Below are 13312 nucleotides of genomic sequence, written 5' to 3' on the forward strand. Positions count from 1 at the left end.
AGCGGTTTGGCGCCTGCCTTTGGCCCAGGGCGCGATCCTGAGACCTGGGATCGAATCTCACGTCGGGTTCCCGGTGCATGGAGCCTGCCTCTCCCTCTGCCTGTGTCTCTGCCTCTCTCTCTCTCTGTGTGACTATCATAAATAAATAAAAATTAAAAAAAAAAAAGTATTGGTCCTAGGTTCCACTATACGAGTATAGTTAACTGAAATCTGTATCTCCTGGAAAACCACTGTTTACGTGCTCAACTAAATTGTTAATTGAGAATATTTTAAGGACTTTGGTGTTCAATATCACTAAACATGAGAGAAATGCAAATCAAAACCACAATAAGATATCAGCTCACACCCGTTAGAATGGCTATTGTCAAAAAGATAAGAGTTGGCGAGGATGTGGAGAAAAGGGGACCCTTGTACATAGTTGGTGGGAATACAAACTGGCACAGCCACTATGGAAAACAAAATGGCACTTCCTTAAAGAATTAAAAACAGAACTACCATATAGATCCAGCAATTCCACTTTTGAGCATTTATATGAAGAAACTGAAAACAGGATTAAAGAGAAATCTGCATTTGTATTCATTGTAGCATTATTCACATAGCCAAGATATATATGGAAACAGCCCAAATGAATGGATAGAGATGTGGTGCATACATACAGTGGAATATTAATTCAGCCATGAGAAAGATAAAATCGGTATGATTTCACTTATATGTGAAATATAAAAAAGCTGAACTCATAGAAACAGAGAATAGAGTATTTACCAGGGACTGGGGAGCTGAGGAAAGGCGGGAGGGATTTTAGTCAAAGGGTAAAAACTTCTAGTTAGAAGTAACTGGGAATCTAATGATTATAGTTAATGATAATGTATTGCACACTCAAATGTTCCTGAAAGAGTAGATCACCACAAAAAGGAAATGGTAAATATGCGATGTGATAGAGGTGTTAGCTAATCCTTGGTGGTAATCATTTTGCATACTTTAAGTGCTGTATGTCAATTATAGCCAATAAAGCTGGGAAAAAAAAATACTTTGGTAAGATACTATGTTTGGCCACAAGATGTCAGCACAGTAAGAGCATTTTCCCAGTAACCAAAGCTTTTAAAGATCATCTCTTTCTGAATTTATGATTAAACAGCAATAAATCTGTTGCCATATTCCAGGCATGATACCAAATTAATTTCATTTAACAGATTTCTTTCCTTTAAGTTAAGATAGTCATGCAATTATACATTAACATTCATAAACAATGTAAACAATGCAGAAGAACGTAAGATGTACAGAACATGGAACACCAAGTATGGTTGAACTACTCTCCCCCAAGTCCTAATGTCACACTCAGCAGAAAGCACTGTTAATAGTTTTGTGTTTATCTTTCTAATCAACCTTTTTTCATGCATAGATTTGCATACAAATAGAAAAATCATTTTTAATATATAAATTACATCACGCTATAATGTTTGCTACCCACTTTCTTCACTTAATAACATCTTGGAGAGCTTTCCTGATCAGTAAAAATACCTACAACTCCTTCCTTTAAACAGCTTGACTATATTACAAAATACTTTGTGTCCCTCCAAAGATGAACTGTTCCCAACTATTCACCACTGCTAACAATCCTTATAGGTGCCTTCTGTGCATTTTAAATTTGGTTACGTAATGGCATACAAGGACGCCTGGGTGACTCAGTGGTTGAGCATCTGCCTTGGGCTCAGGGCGTGTTCCCAGGTCCCCTCACGGAGCCTGTTTCTCCCTCTGCCTATATTTCTGCCTCTCTCTCATGAACAAATAAAATCTTAAAAAACAAATAAAAAAAAGAAAGAAAAAGACCATATCAGTATATGCTTCCCCTAAGAGGGGAAGGGGGTGCTCATTCCCTTTATCCTTATAAACACTTGGTATTAAAGCTAACCAAATGACCAGGTGCCCAGCATCATGGACCAAGCAACCCCTTAAAGGTTTGAAGTCTTAAAATACTCAATATAAGTCAAAGTTGTGGTTCTAATAATTTAGCAAATGATACAGAAAGTGACCAAAGCTTCTTCTGTAAACAGTTACTTTTTTTTCTCTTTTACTTCACGAATCTCTCTACCTACCTCCCCTCTGGCAACCTACTAGTTTGTTCTACTATTTCAGAGTCTGGGTATTTTTTGTTTTTTAAATTTGTCTGTTTGTTCATATGTTTTGTTTCTTAAATTCCACATATTAGTGAAGTCATATGGTATCTCTCTTTCTTCTGACTTATTTCACTTAGCACTATACCCTCTAGGTCTATCCATGTTGTTGCAAAGGGCAAGGTCTCATTCATTTTATGGCTGATATTTGTATGTGTGTGTATGTGCATACACACCACATCTTTATCCATTCACCTATGGTTGGACACTCGGGTTGGTTCCCTATCTTGGCTATTGTGAATAATGCTGCAATAGACATAGGGGTACATATATTTTTTCAAATTAATGTTTTCATTTTCTTTGAGTAAACAGCCAATAGAATTACTGAATCATATAGTAATTCTTTTTTTTTTTTTTTAAGATTTTATTTATTTGAGAGAGCAAGTGAGAGAAAGCATAAGCCAGGGGAGAGGCAGAGAGAGGAGGAGAGGTAGACTCCTGCTGAGCAGGGAGCCCCCATGCAGAGCCCAATGCTGGGAACTGACCGACCCACCCAGGCACCCCTCATATGGTAATTCTTTTTTTTTTTTTAAGATTTTTATTTATTCATTCATGAGAGACACACACACACAGGGAGAGAGAGAGAGAGACAGAGACAGAGACACAGGCAGAGGGAGAAGCAGGCTCCACGCAAGGAGCCCAACGTGGGACTCGATCCCAGGTCTCCAGGATCACGCCCTGGGCTGAAGGCGGCACTAAACCACTGAGCCACCCGGGCTGCCCCTCATATGGTAATTCTGTCTTTAATTTTTTGAGGAACCTCTATACTGTTTTCCATAGTGACTGCACTAGTTTGCATTCCCACCAACAGTGCACAAGGGTTCCTTTTTCTTCACATCCTTGCCGATACCTATTTCTCGTCTTTTTGATTCTAGTCCTTCTGACAGATGTATCTGTCCAGTTATCTATTTTAAATATGCCTGATTTAAGAAAATGTCTTTATATCTAGATCATGCCCAGACTAAGTCAATTCAAACATCAGGGCTATATATTATTTATTGGAATTCCAAGGTAAACAACTTTCAAAGTAACCAGGACTTCATTTATGCTCCCACCATACTATAACAGCATCTGTCTAAGATTCAGAAACATGTAGTGGCTTATCCTCTATTGTGCTAACATGAGGACAATGGGTCAATTTTGTACCACAACTTTTAAATTTAGCTTTGTATTGTAAGAGAAATCTTTAGCTAACACTGTATTAAACCTAAAACAGGCAGAAAAATAAAACTTTTTTCAAAAGCTCTTTTGACTGATATTAACAGTTAATTTATAAGTTTAGAGTGGCTATGCCACTTATATATCTAGTTATATTTTTCCAAAAAACTTAAAGCAAAACAAACCACCAAGAGTTATTTAATTTACCTTTATGGATGAAGCGGCATACAGCATGTCTTCCAGGGTGAAATGGCAACACTGGTTCAAATATTCTTGGCAAAATTCTTGAATCAGCTGCAGATTATATAGGCTATCAGCCAAAGACATGGTTTCTTTCAAACAAATATCTTCAAACAGGAAAAGAGCAAAGTGATGACTTTGGGTTAATTTGAAAATATACATTTCATATCTATTTTATAATCAGTGGCTTAGTACAAATACACAATTATGTGGAATCTGTTTTACACACCCATACAAATATAGTGGCCACTACATAGAAAGACTTAGCACTACTTTACTTAACTATCTTCTCCAGGATTATATGTAAAAGTTTTTTTAAAAGCCTTTGTTACTTATTAAATTCTGTTTTCTTAATATTTATCACCATCTATAGCCTAGAAATATTTCACTGTAACACTTACCTTCTAATCTGACAACACCAGGACAGTAAAAATGAATAAGAGCAGCTAAAGCACAGCCATCTGTACCATCTTTCAACAAATTTTCTACCAATGGAATGCAAGGCAATTGCTTGAGCAATGTTTGCTCCTTCCTATAACGAGCCTACAATAAAAGAAAAAAAAAGAGAGATGAAAACAAGTAAATACTAAACAACATACAGGGGGGAAAAAAACAGTATTATAGACTCTAACATACCAGTTACATACATTAGGAGAAATGAGAACTATTCAGCAACACCTCTCTTTTCTAAATAATACTAGACATTACTTTACCAAAGTAAAATACAGAGCAACAGCATTATAGTTTCCAAGGACTTAGTATAACATTATATTGCCAATTTACATGAAATGACATTTAAGCTAAATATTTAAATATAAAAGCATCACAAAATGGATTCAGAACATTTTGTATCCAAATTATCAGTTCTGTTCTTCCCTAAAATCCATTTATTTTAATGTTATATTTAATTTAGACCACGACTTCTTACATTCAAAGAGCAAGTGTACTGCTTGAGCAGAAAGAATTTTAAAAGCTCTCAAAATTGGGGAGCAGGTATAAGAATACAATACTATTCTTACAGGAAATTGGGCAATAAGAAACATCACTTTGAGGAACTAGAATATCACCAAGGTATGCTGGCTTGTTGGTATCTGAATGTTAAGATAATGTACATAAAGTATAACAACTTTGAAACTGCAAAAAAACAAAAAAAAACAATCCAAGTGAGGTTTCATTCACCAATAACAGAGCAAATATAAGGATTTCTGCTCCCCCTTAGAAAAACAGAAGAAATCTTTGTTTTCTTTAAAACTGCTTGGTGTGACTGGATACAAATTCGTGAGACATGCTGTAAAACTTAATGGTTCAGAGAACAAGCTCTTGAGTCAGATTACCTGGGTTCAAATCCTGGTTCTGCCACTTAACTAGCTCTACGATCTTAGACAAATTACTTCAACTCTCATTTCTCAGTTTCCCCATTTGTAAAATAGGAAAAATAATAGTACCTACTTGATAGGGAGGACTACTAGAAGGATTAAGTAAGGAGACGCCCATAAAGTGCTATGCACATAGTGATAACTAAAGGTTGGCCTATTATTAGCTGTCAGCTCTCCTAAAGGCAAGAGAATAATGCTGAAGATTTAATGAAGATGCACAGTGAAGTATTTTATTAGGTAAATTTATGATTATATTGGTTACTGATATTTAAAGTTTTTTTTAAAGTAATCAAAACTAATTTTTCTTCTAACTCCATCTGAACTGGTTATCTCTATATTTTATGATTAAAATATAATTATGAAATAAAATATTTTTGTGAGAATAAAAAAAATAATTTATTGAAAGGAAACATTTACTATTTGGTGGTGAAGTTAAACTTCCTTTCAATGATATCCCTCAGAAATGAAAAATGAAATATCTATTCCTATTTCTCTCTGGCTACCCAAGAACAAGATTCATGGAACATTTTTTCCTCTTGAAGATATTCAGAGAGCTTGTTCTTTTTAATCAGTGTGCACTAGACATCTGTATTTAATGGTACGCTCCAAACTCAGAGTACCTATATTCAGAAAAAATTATGTACATGGCACTATATAAATTTTTTAATTGATTACTGATTTGAATATCCTATGAAAACTCCCTCAACTTTGCTGCTAGTAAAGTTTAAAATTTAACCACAAAAAACGAGCAAAGAAGACGTGAAGGGAAGGGTGAGAAAGAAAGAAGAAATCAACCAGTAGCATCTGCTAGCTTTAAGTTACCCTTCTCACATTTGGTAAGTCACAGTTCCAGATCTTTACACTCCTTTTCTGGCCAGCCAGAAACAAAATAGTCTCCCTCTTAGAAATCCTCTAAGTTGTCTGGGCTCATTCCCAAATTTCCCAGATCTCTTAGCAGTAGCCTGTTTTCAGCCTACAATCTGAACTGGACTGAGTTGAGCACCCTGGGTCATGGAATAAAGAACTGAATTGTGTGATTTGTCCTACTGCTCTCTGCCAAGTAGCACTTCTATACAAGGCACACGCACACACAGCCTTATGAGGCTTTAGCAATAAATGTCAATGGCTTAGGATAGATTATCAGGGATTTGTGAGGAGCAAGCTAAAATGCTTTCCTGAATATTATATCCTAAAAGATTTATCAGGTAAATCAACTTTTAATTTTGAAGTCATGTACAACTCGCATTTGGAGTTCATGAAAGTTGTAGTCTTTAATACTTAATCTTACTATATATGGCTTTATAAACTTGCTGTGTGGAAACATTCCCTGTTCTTTCTACAAATTGAGAAATCTGGCATTTAAGAGGGTCATTGTATTTTCTTTCTCTCAACACTATAGTGTATTTCTAAATGATATTTTTATTTCTGAGGGTTTGAAATTCCTCTTAAGTGGTCTAACCACCAAGATATAACCCTTAAAGAACAATCCTTCAGGTCAAATCAGAACTGAGTATAATTTAGGTCCAATACTGGTACGGCCACCGAGAATATATCACTTTTTTATCACACAAAAAGTGTACCCTACAACTCAGGCTGAAAGGAAATGAGTCTTTAAAAAAGATTTTAAGATACAAATAATTTGCATATGCAATTTATATTCATTTTTCCTAAAGTTATTAAAACTAATGAGAATCTCTATCCATACATTTTTAACATATACTGACAGTCTATAAAATATCAATAGGACTAACAAAAGAATGCTTATGCTTTAAACTATTTCTAAAGCTTTTCATCTAAACCTCAGCTAGATTTTTAAATCTTTTTTTATATTATGATCATAGAAGCTTAAAATACAATCTCTATGCAGCAACTAACAGAATTATATGAAATGACTATACCAACAAGACATAAACAATACCATTCCATAATTACAATTCTGGAAAGCAAATTGAAATAGCTGGGCAAACTTACTGGAACCAGTTTCCAAAACCATTTGGAAGGAGACTTCAGAGGAAGCAGCGGGGGAAAAAAGGGAAAGCAAAAGGTAAAGGGAAAATTCATCAGAATGATTTTTAATTAACAAGTGACAGTAAAGCTTCTGAAAGTGGAGTTCCAAGTTTATAATTCTCATAATATTTTTTTAATGTTAGTATTTTAAAATATTAGGTTCCTAATGATAAAGATCTCCACCTTCTCCCCTCCTCTCCTCTCCCAATACAGAAATTCATTTTTCAGATACTCAGGATATTCTGTATACTTTGGCAGTGAATAATTTTATTTTCATGTTCTAGAATAACACATATTAAAAAATAAATCTATATCCCAAAAGGGAAGTAGAAAGATTCCAGGGCTGGATTTGCAATCATTATAATTCTCAGACACTAGTAAACCAAGTTTGATAAGGCAGTTATTTCTTTCCAAAGAGAAAAGAAGAGAGACTATGTCATTAAGGGTACAAATAAAGTAAATAGAACTGTAGATTTGAACAAGATAATCATTTCTTTCAACTATATGATGAATTTCTTTTAATTAATGGGGCGAGAAAGTAATTAGCAATTCTTACTAAGATTTTCACAGAATCTCTAAAGCAAGCAGCTATTTACATAAAGAGAATATAAATGCTATTAATTTTACTGTCTAAAGGTATCCCAAATAATATAATTTTACTTCTTTAAAATGATGAATAAACTCATAATTTCAGTTAATATGAACAATTTGTGATTATCTTTGTATTTCCTAGCATAATTTCTAATAGCCCTGAATAAACATTTATTGAATGTACCAAACTAAATGAGGTCTGAATTAAAATTCATATTCAACTTTTATGTAGAAAGTTTATTCTACAGAGGTGCTTGGCTGGTTCAGTTGGTAGAATGTGTAACTTCATTGGGGTTGTGAGTTCAAGCCCTGTATTAGGTGTAGAGATCACTTAAAAATAAAATCTTAAAAAAATTTTTTTCCTACCTAAAATTAACTGTAAAAAAAATAAGATTTGGAAAATAAGATATTTTAAGAACTTCAAGAGTCCGAAAAATATCATCTCAAGAATCAGAAAAATACCAACTTTCCATAAAAAGAGAGTATGTGCAGTAAGTTTTCCTTATTGCTTCAGGAAGAAAAACCTTCATAATTTTGTTGCATGTATGTTAATCTCTCATTTAACCAGGAGTTTGGGGCAGCTGCAGTTATGATAACCATAAAAAGTATAAGAGCAGGAACAAAGGAAGCCACTGAGAATGTGTCAGGATCCCAATATGTAAGAGGAATGTCAAAAACGGGTTTTCTTGTTATGAGAATAGAAAAATCCCATTATATAGAAACTGATAATAAGAAATATATTATGAACTATTAAAACAGGAGATATGCAAAGGAGTCTCTACTGGTTCAAATTATTCTATGTATCTTGTAAAATATTCAATAAGACATTTTACTAATTCAGACTCTTCTGGTCTTCCTCCCACCTCTCCACTGACCTAATTTACTGATAGCAATCCTATTCGAGGAAAAAGGAAAATGATTTAGATTGCCTAGCTGAAGGAAATATGATTTTAAAAAGTAAATATACTAAAAGAACAAATAAATGCCTATGCTATTCATGTTTATAACCTCATGGGCTTATAACCTTATAAGCCCAAATATATAGTAGAAGCTCCTTGCTGCAGGGTAACTGTATTTCTGAAGTAAACAGCAACTGCTCCACCCCCTCCTTTTAATTTTCAGAGAACTAGGCAAACTGCAACCTCAAATCCTGTTCTAAGATGTAATTATGACACCAAAATGCTTTTAAAAGGCCACAGATAACTGATGGAAAATTGTTTATGAAGTCCTTACTGATGACAGGGACCAACCTGGGCAGTTCAGATTTCCTGGAATAGTTCTAACTTCCAGCATTCCTTTCTACTGTCTTCATCACACATTTGGCTCACTCTAAATTTTCGTTAGTTATTTTAGGTCTTGCCATTAATATTCCCCACACAGTTCTATGTCTTCCTCTGGGTATATACAATCACTCTGAGATTTGGGATAATTCCTAAAGTTCTTCTACATGCTCCCAAAACACGTTGGGAGGATACTGGTTCGACCTGGCTTTTGCTGGAGACCTCATGGAATTGGAATTCATTAAGGAGTTAATCATAGTGTGACTAGTGTGACCTGTCACCTCATAACTCATTAGACTTAAGAATCTCTTTACCGCTGTGGGTCCAAAAGTTGTGTTGAACTGCTTGCTGATAGGAATGTAAAATGGTAGAAATCTCTTTGGAGAAGATTTTGGCACTAGTTACCAAAACTACATATGCATTTACCCTCCAATCTAGCAATCCAATTTCTATGGAGTTTACTGAAAATCCAAGAACAAAAAAGGACATTATTCTTCATAGCATCATTTGTAATTATAAGATCCTGGAAATTACTTAAATGCCCCTAGGAAAATGGTCAGAGAAACTGTGGTATATACACAACAGAGTACATGCTGCTGCAAAAAAGAATGAGGAAGATACCTAGGGACTATGTGGAGTAACTTCCAGGATATACTATTAGTGAAAAACACAAATTGCAAAAGATTAAATATATTTTGTTAAAGGAGAAAAAACATATACATATGTGCTTACTTGTGTAAAAACAAAAACAAGAAAGATAAACCAACTAATTATCAATAAGGGTTGGCGGAGAGTGAGAGCTAGAAGAAATAAGGGGAGGGAGTGATATGTCTCTGAGTTTAACTTTTGTGTAGTTTTGACTTTTGGAATCATGTTAATGAAAATGAAATTAAGTCCACAAGGATGGAGCAAAAAAGCCCACTAAAACTAAATGAAAACAGAAGCCAGGCAGCCCGGGTGGCTCAGCGGTTTAGCGCCGGCTTCGGTCCAGGTCGCGGTCCTGGAGACTCGGGATCGAGTCCCACATCGGGCTCCCTGCATGGAGCCAGCTTCTCCCTCTGCCTGTGTCTCTGCCCCCGCCCCCGCTCTCTCTCTCTCTGTATCTCTCATGAATAAATAAATGAAATTAAAAAAAAAAAAAAACCAGAAGCCAATAAACCCAAATGTATTTCAAAGGAATAACAGAACTACAATGAAGTGGTGGGAGGGACTCAAGTAACTTTAGAACACAGCATTCTGACCATATATTATCAATCTAAAGAAAAATGAATTATATTGTATCTATTGGAGATGACGGATGTTAACTAAACTTATTGTGGTAATCATTTCACAGTATGTGTAAGTCAAATAATAATGCTTGCTGTCCACCTTAAACTTCTATAGTGCTGTATGTCAATTATATCACAATAAAACTGGAAAACATAAAAGCATTAAAAGGAGTAAAACAAACTAAAAGAATTAAAAAGAAAAAGGAACTGCAAACAAATCTTAAACTCCTTAGGTTTCTTTTTCATATTGGTATACACATAGCAACTCTGACGCTATTTTATAATGAATTGTAGGATTGAGCAAATAAGAACAGTTAACCTTCAAACAGTACAGGCTTGAACTGTGCAGGTCATTTACACGTAGTTTTGTGGTTTTTTTTTTTTTTTTTAATAAATACAGTATAGTCTTGGAAATGTATTTTTCTCTTCCCTATGATTTTCTTAATACCATTTTCTTTTCTCTAGCTTTAAGAATACAGTACAAAATACATAAAACAAAATACATGTTAACTATTTACATTATTGGTAAGGCTTCTAGTCAACAGTAGGTTATCAGTTCTTAAGTTTCTGGGGAGTCAAAAGTTATAACTAGATTTCCAACTGGGTGGTTGACACCCCTAATCCTCACCTTATTCAAGGTTCAACTGTAAATATCAATGTCCTCTCAAATTACTTATTATAAAAGTAAAAATAATAACCAGAAGTTAAGAAACCAGAGAGTATCTTAACCAATTGATAAAAATTAACATCACCTACTAGGGCAATGGATATCACGTACCTCTGGACATAATACTGTGAGGAGGACACAATTCAGTCTTAAAAGCACAAGCTTAATTTAATTGTAAGGAAATATCAGAAAAAAACAAATTGAGGGATGCAAATGACCTGTGTTCTTTAAAAATGTCAAGGTGAGCAATAAAAAAGAAAAGCTAAGGGGCAGCCCAGGTGGCTCAGCAGTTTAGAGCCACCTTCAGCCCAGGGTGTGAAGGAGCCTGCTTCTCCCTCTGCCCATGTCTCTGCCTCTCTTTCTCTTTGTGTCTCTCATGAATAAAAAATTAATTAATTAATTAATTAAAAATATAAAAAACAAAAAAGCTAAGGAACTTCCAGGTTAAATAATACTAGAGATACACTGAAGGGGTAGGAGGATATGATGTTTGCAACTCACTTTCAAATGTTTCAAAAACCTTTGCATACATATGGGTTTGTGTGTGATGTATATGTGTGTGGGTATACACATACATACATGTATGTGTGCGTACACACATAGCAAGAAAGTAAATGAGGCAAAATGTTAAACTGATGAATCTAAGTAAAGAGTATATAGGGCTCTTTTTCTACCTTGAACTTTTCATAAGTGAAAAATATTTCAAAATAAGTGTTCTTAAAAAACTTTATTAAGTCTGTATCAATCCAAATCTTTGTAGAGTCTGTGTCCAAATGTACAAGATCCACAGAGCTGCTGAAGAAATCTGTTTTTACAGTACTCTTAAGCAAAGATGAAAATCACAGTGCTAGGACATCTAACTAATATTTAAGTCTCTCCAAGGCAAGTCATCTTTATAAAATATTGCTTGGAGAAAAAATTCAGAGATAGTATGATATTGTAAAAAAATGTTTAAAATGCCAAGTTCCTCATTTAACTACACTGAACGTGGTTGGTAACACAACTAGGGCATATAGATTAGGAAGTTACTTTACGAGTAGGTGAGTAAATGACTATGAAAGAGAAAAGGTATATTGACAATAGGTATAAAGAAAGAAATGAATTAGCACTGACCACAAACGTCCACAGAAGAATAAACCATAATTACAGAATAGAAACTTAGAGATAGAATTCCTTAAAAATCATCTAATTTGGGCAGGTCAAGTCTTCACAATTATTTGACTGAAATAATGGTATGAAAAAGAAACCAAGTAAATCTAAGAGTCAAAGCAAATGATGTATCTCAAAATGATGTATTATTTTTTTTTTAATTTTTTATTTATTTATGATAGTCACACAGAGAGAGAGAGAGGCAGAGACACAGGCAGAGGGAGAAGCAGGCTCCATGCACCGGGAGCCTGACGTGGGATTCGATCCCGGGTCTCCAGGATCGCGCCCTGGGCCAAAGGCAGGCGCCAAACCGCTGCGCCACCCAGGGATCCCATGATGTAATATATTAGAACATTACATGTTTTATATATATATGTGTGTGTGTATGGAATAGACAACCAATTACAAAATGATGGGTTACAAATCAATGTTTCCCAAAGCATGCTCCAAACAACACTAATTCTACAGGATGTTAGTAGATGTCATTCACGAAAGCGGTAAAAGATTAAATATGTTTGAGAAACAGCTAGACAGGCTTCTTAACCGGGCCTTCAATGTACTAAAATGGGTCGTAATGTTTTTTATTTTCTTTTTGAGATTATTTATTTATTTATTTATTTGAGAGAGAACACAAGTGGGGTGGGAGGGCTGAGAGAGAGGGAGACTCCCGCTGAGCAGGGAGCCCAGTGTGAGGTTAATCCCAGACCCCAGGGCCCTGGGATCATGACCTGAGCCAAAGGCACTCAACAGACTGAGCCACCAGGTACCCTGGTTGTAACATTTTTAAAGGGACACAGAGAGGGCAGCATTTCCCAAATGTATCTGACTTCAGAATCTTTCTGGGTACCTGGCTGGCTCAGGAGGTAGAGCATGCGACTCTTGCTCTCAGGGTCATAAGTTCACGTGAGATACAGTGTTCACTTAAAAATAAACAAAACTGGATTAAATAAAACTTAAAAAAAAGTTATTTAAAAAAGAATCAAATAGTATCTAAGGTACTATTTATTTATTTCATTTTTAAAGATTTTATTTATTTGTGAAAGACACAGAGAGAGGCAGAGACACAGGCAGAGGGAGAAGCAGGCTCCATGCAGGGAGCCCGATGCGAGACTCGATCTCAGGACCCCGGGGTCATGCCCTGAGCCAAAGGCAGACGCTCAACCACTGAGCCACCCAGGTGCCCCTCAGGTACTGTTTAAAAAAATAGAACCGAGAACAAAAAGGTCATAGTTTTTAATTGCTAAGGAACTTTGGTAAAAATGGAAATTCACATGGCTGACGTAATCAAGCAAATATGTATAAGCATTCACCTACTGTCTCACCGGGTAAAGTGTAGTCTATTTTGAGACTATACCTTTAAAGGAAAAGCAATTAGAGCTCAGTTAATATCCTTTCTCCAAAGATA

General features: G+C 35.2%; 1 protein-coding gene across 6 annotated transcripts in view; it reads right to left on the reverse strand.

Moving 5' to 3' along the window:
- The window catches only part of CAMSAP2 (calmodulin regulated spectrin associated protein family member 2), a 116934-nt gene that overhangs the window by 22500 nt on the left and 81122 nt on the right, over positions 1-13312 (reverse strand). For 3 of the 6 annotated variants that reach the window (XM_025458610.3, XM_025458609.3, XM_025458613.3), the window contains exons 5-7: positions 6917-6949; positions 3971-4112; positions 3537-3676 (exon numbers count right to left, since the gene is read on the reverse strand). In XM_025458610.3, coding sequence (XP_025314395.1) covers positions 3537-3676; positions 3971-4112; positions 6917-6949 — 315 coding nt within the window. The remainder of the gene's footprint in view (positions 1-3536; positions 3677-3970; positions 4113-6916; positions 6950-13312) is intronic. The other 3 variants (XM_025458611.3, XM_025458612.3, XM_049112030.1) reach the window with 1 other exon arrangement.

The sequence above is a fragment of the Canis lupus genome, chromosome 7, assembly GCF_003254725.2.
Source record: "Canis lupus dingo isolate Sandy chromosome 7, ASM325472v2, whole genome shotgun sequence".
Classification (NCBI taxonomy): Eukaryota; Metazoa; Chordata; class Mammalia; order Carnivora; family Canidae; genus Canis; species Canis lupus.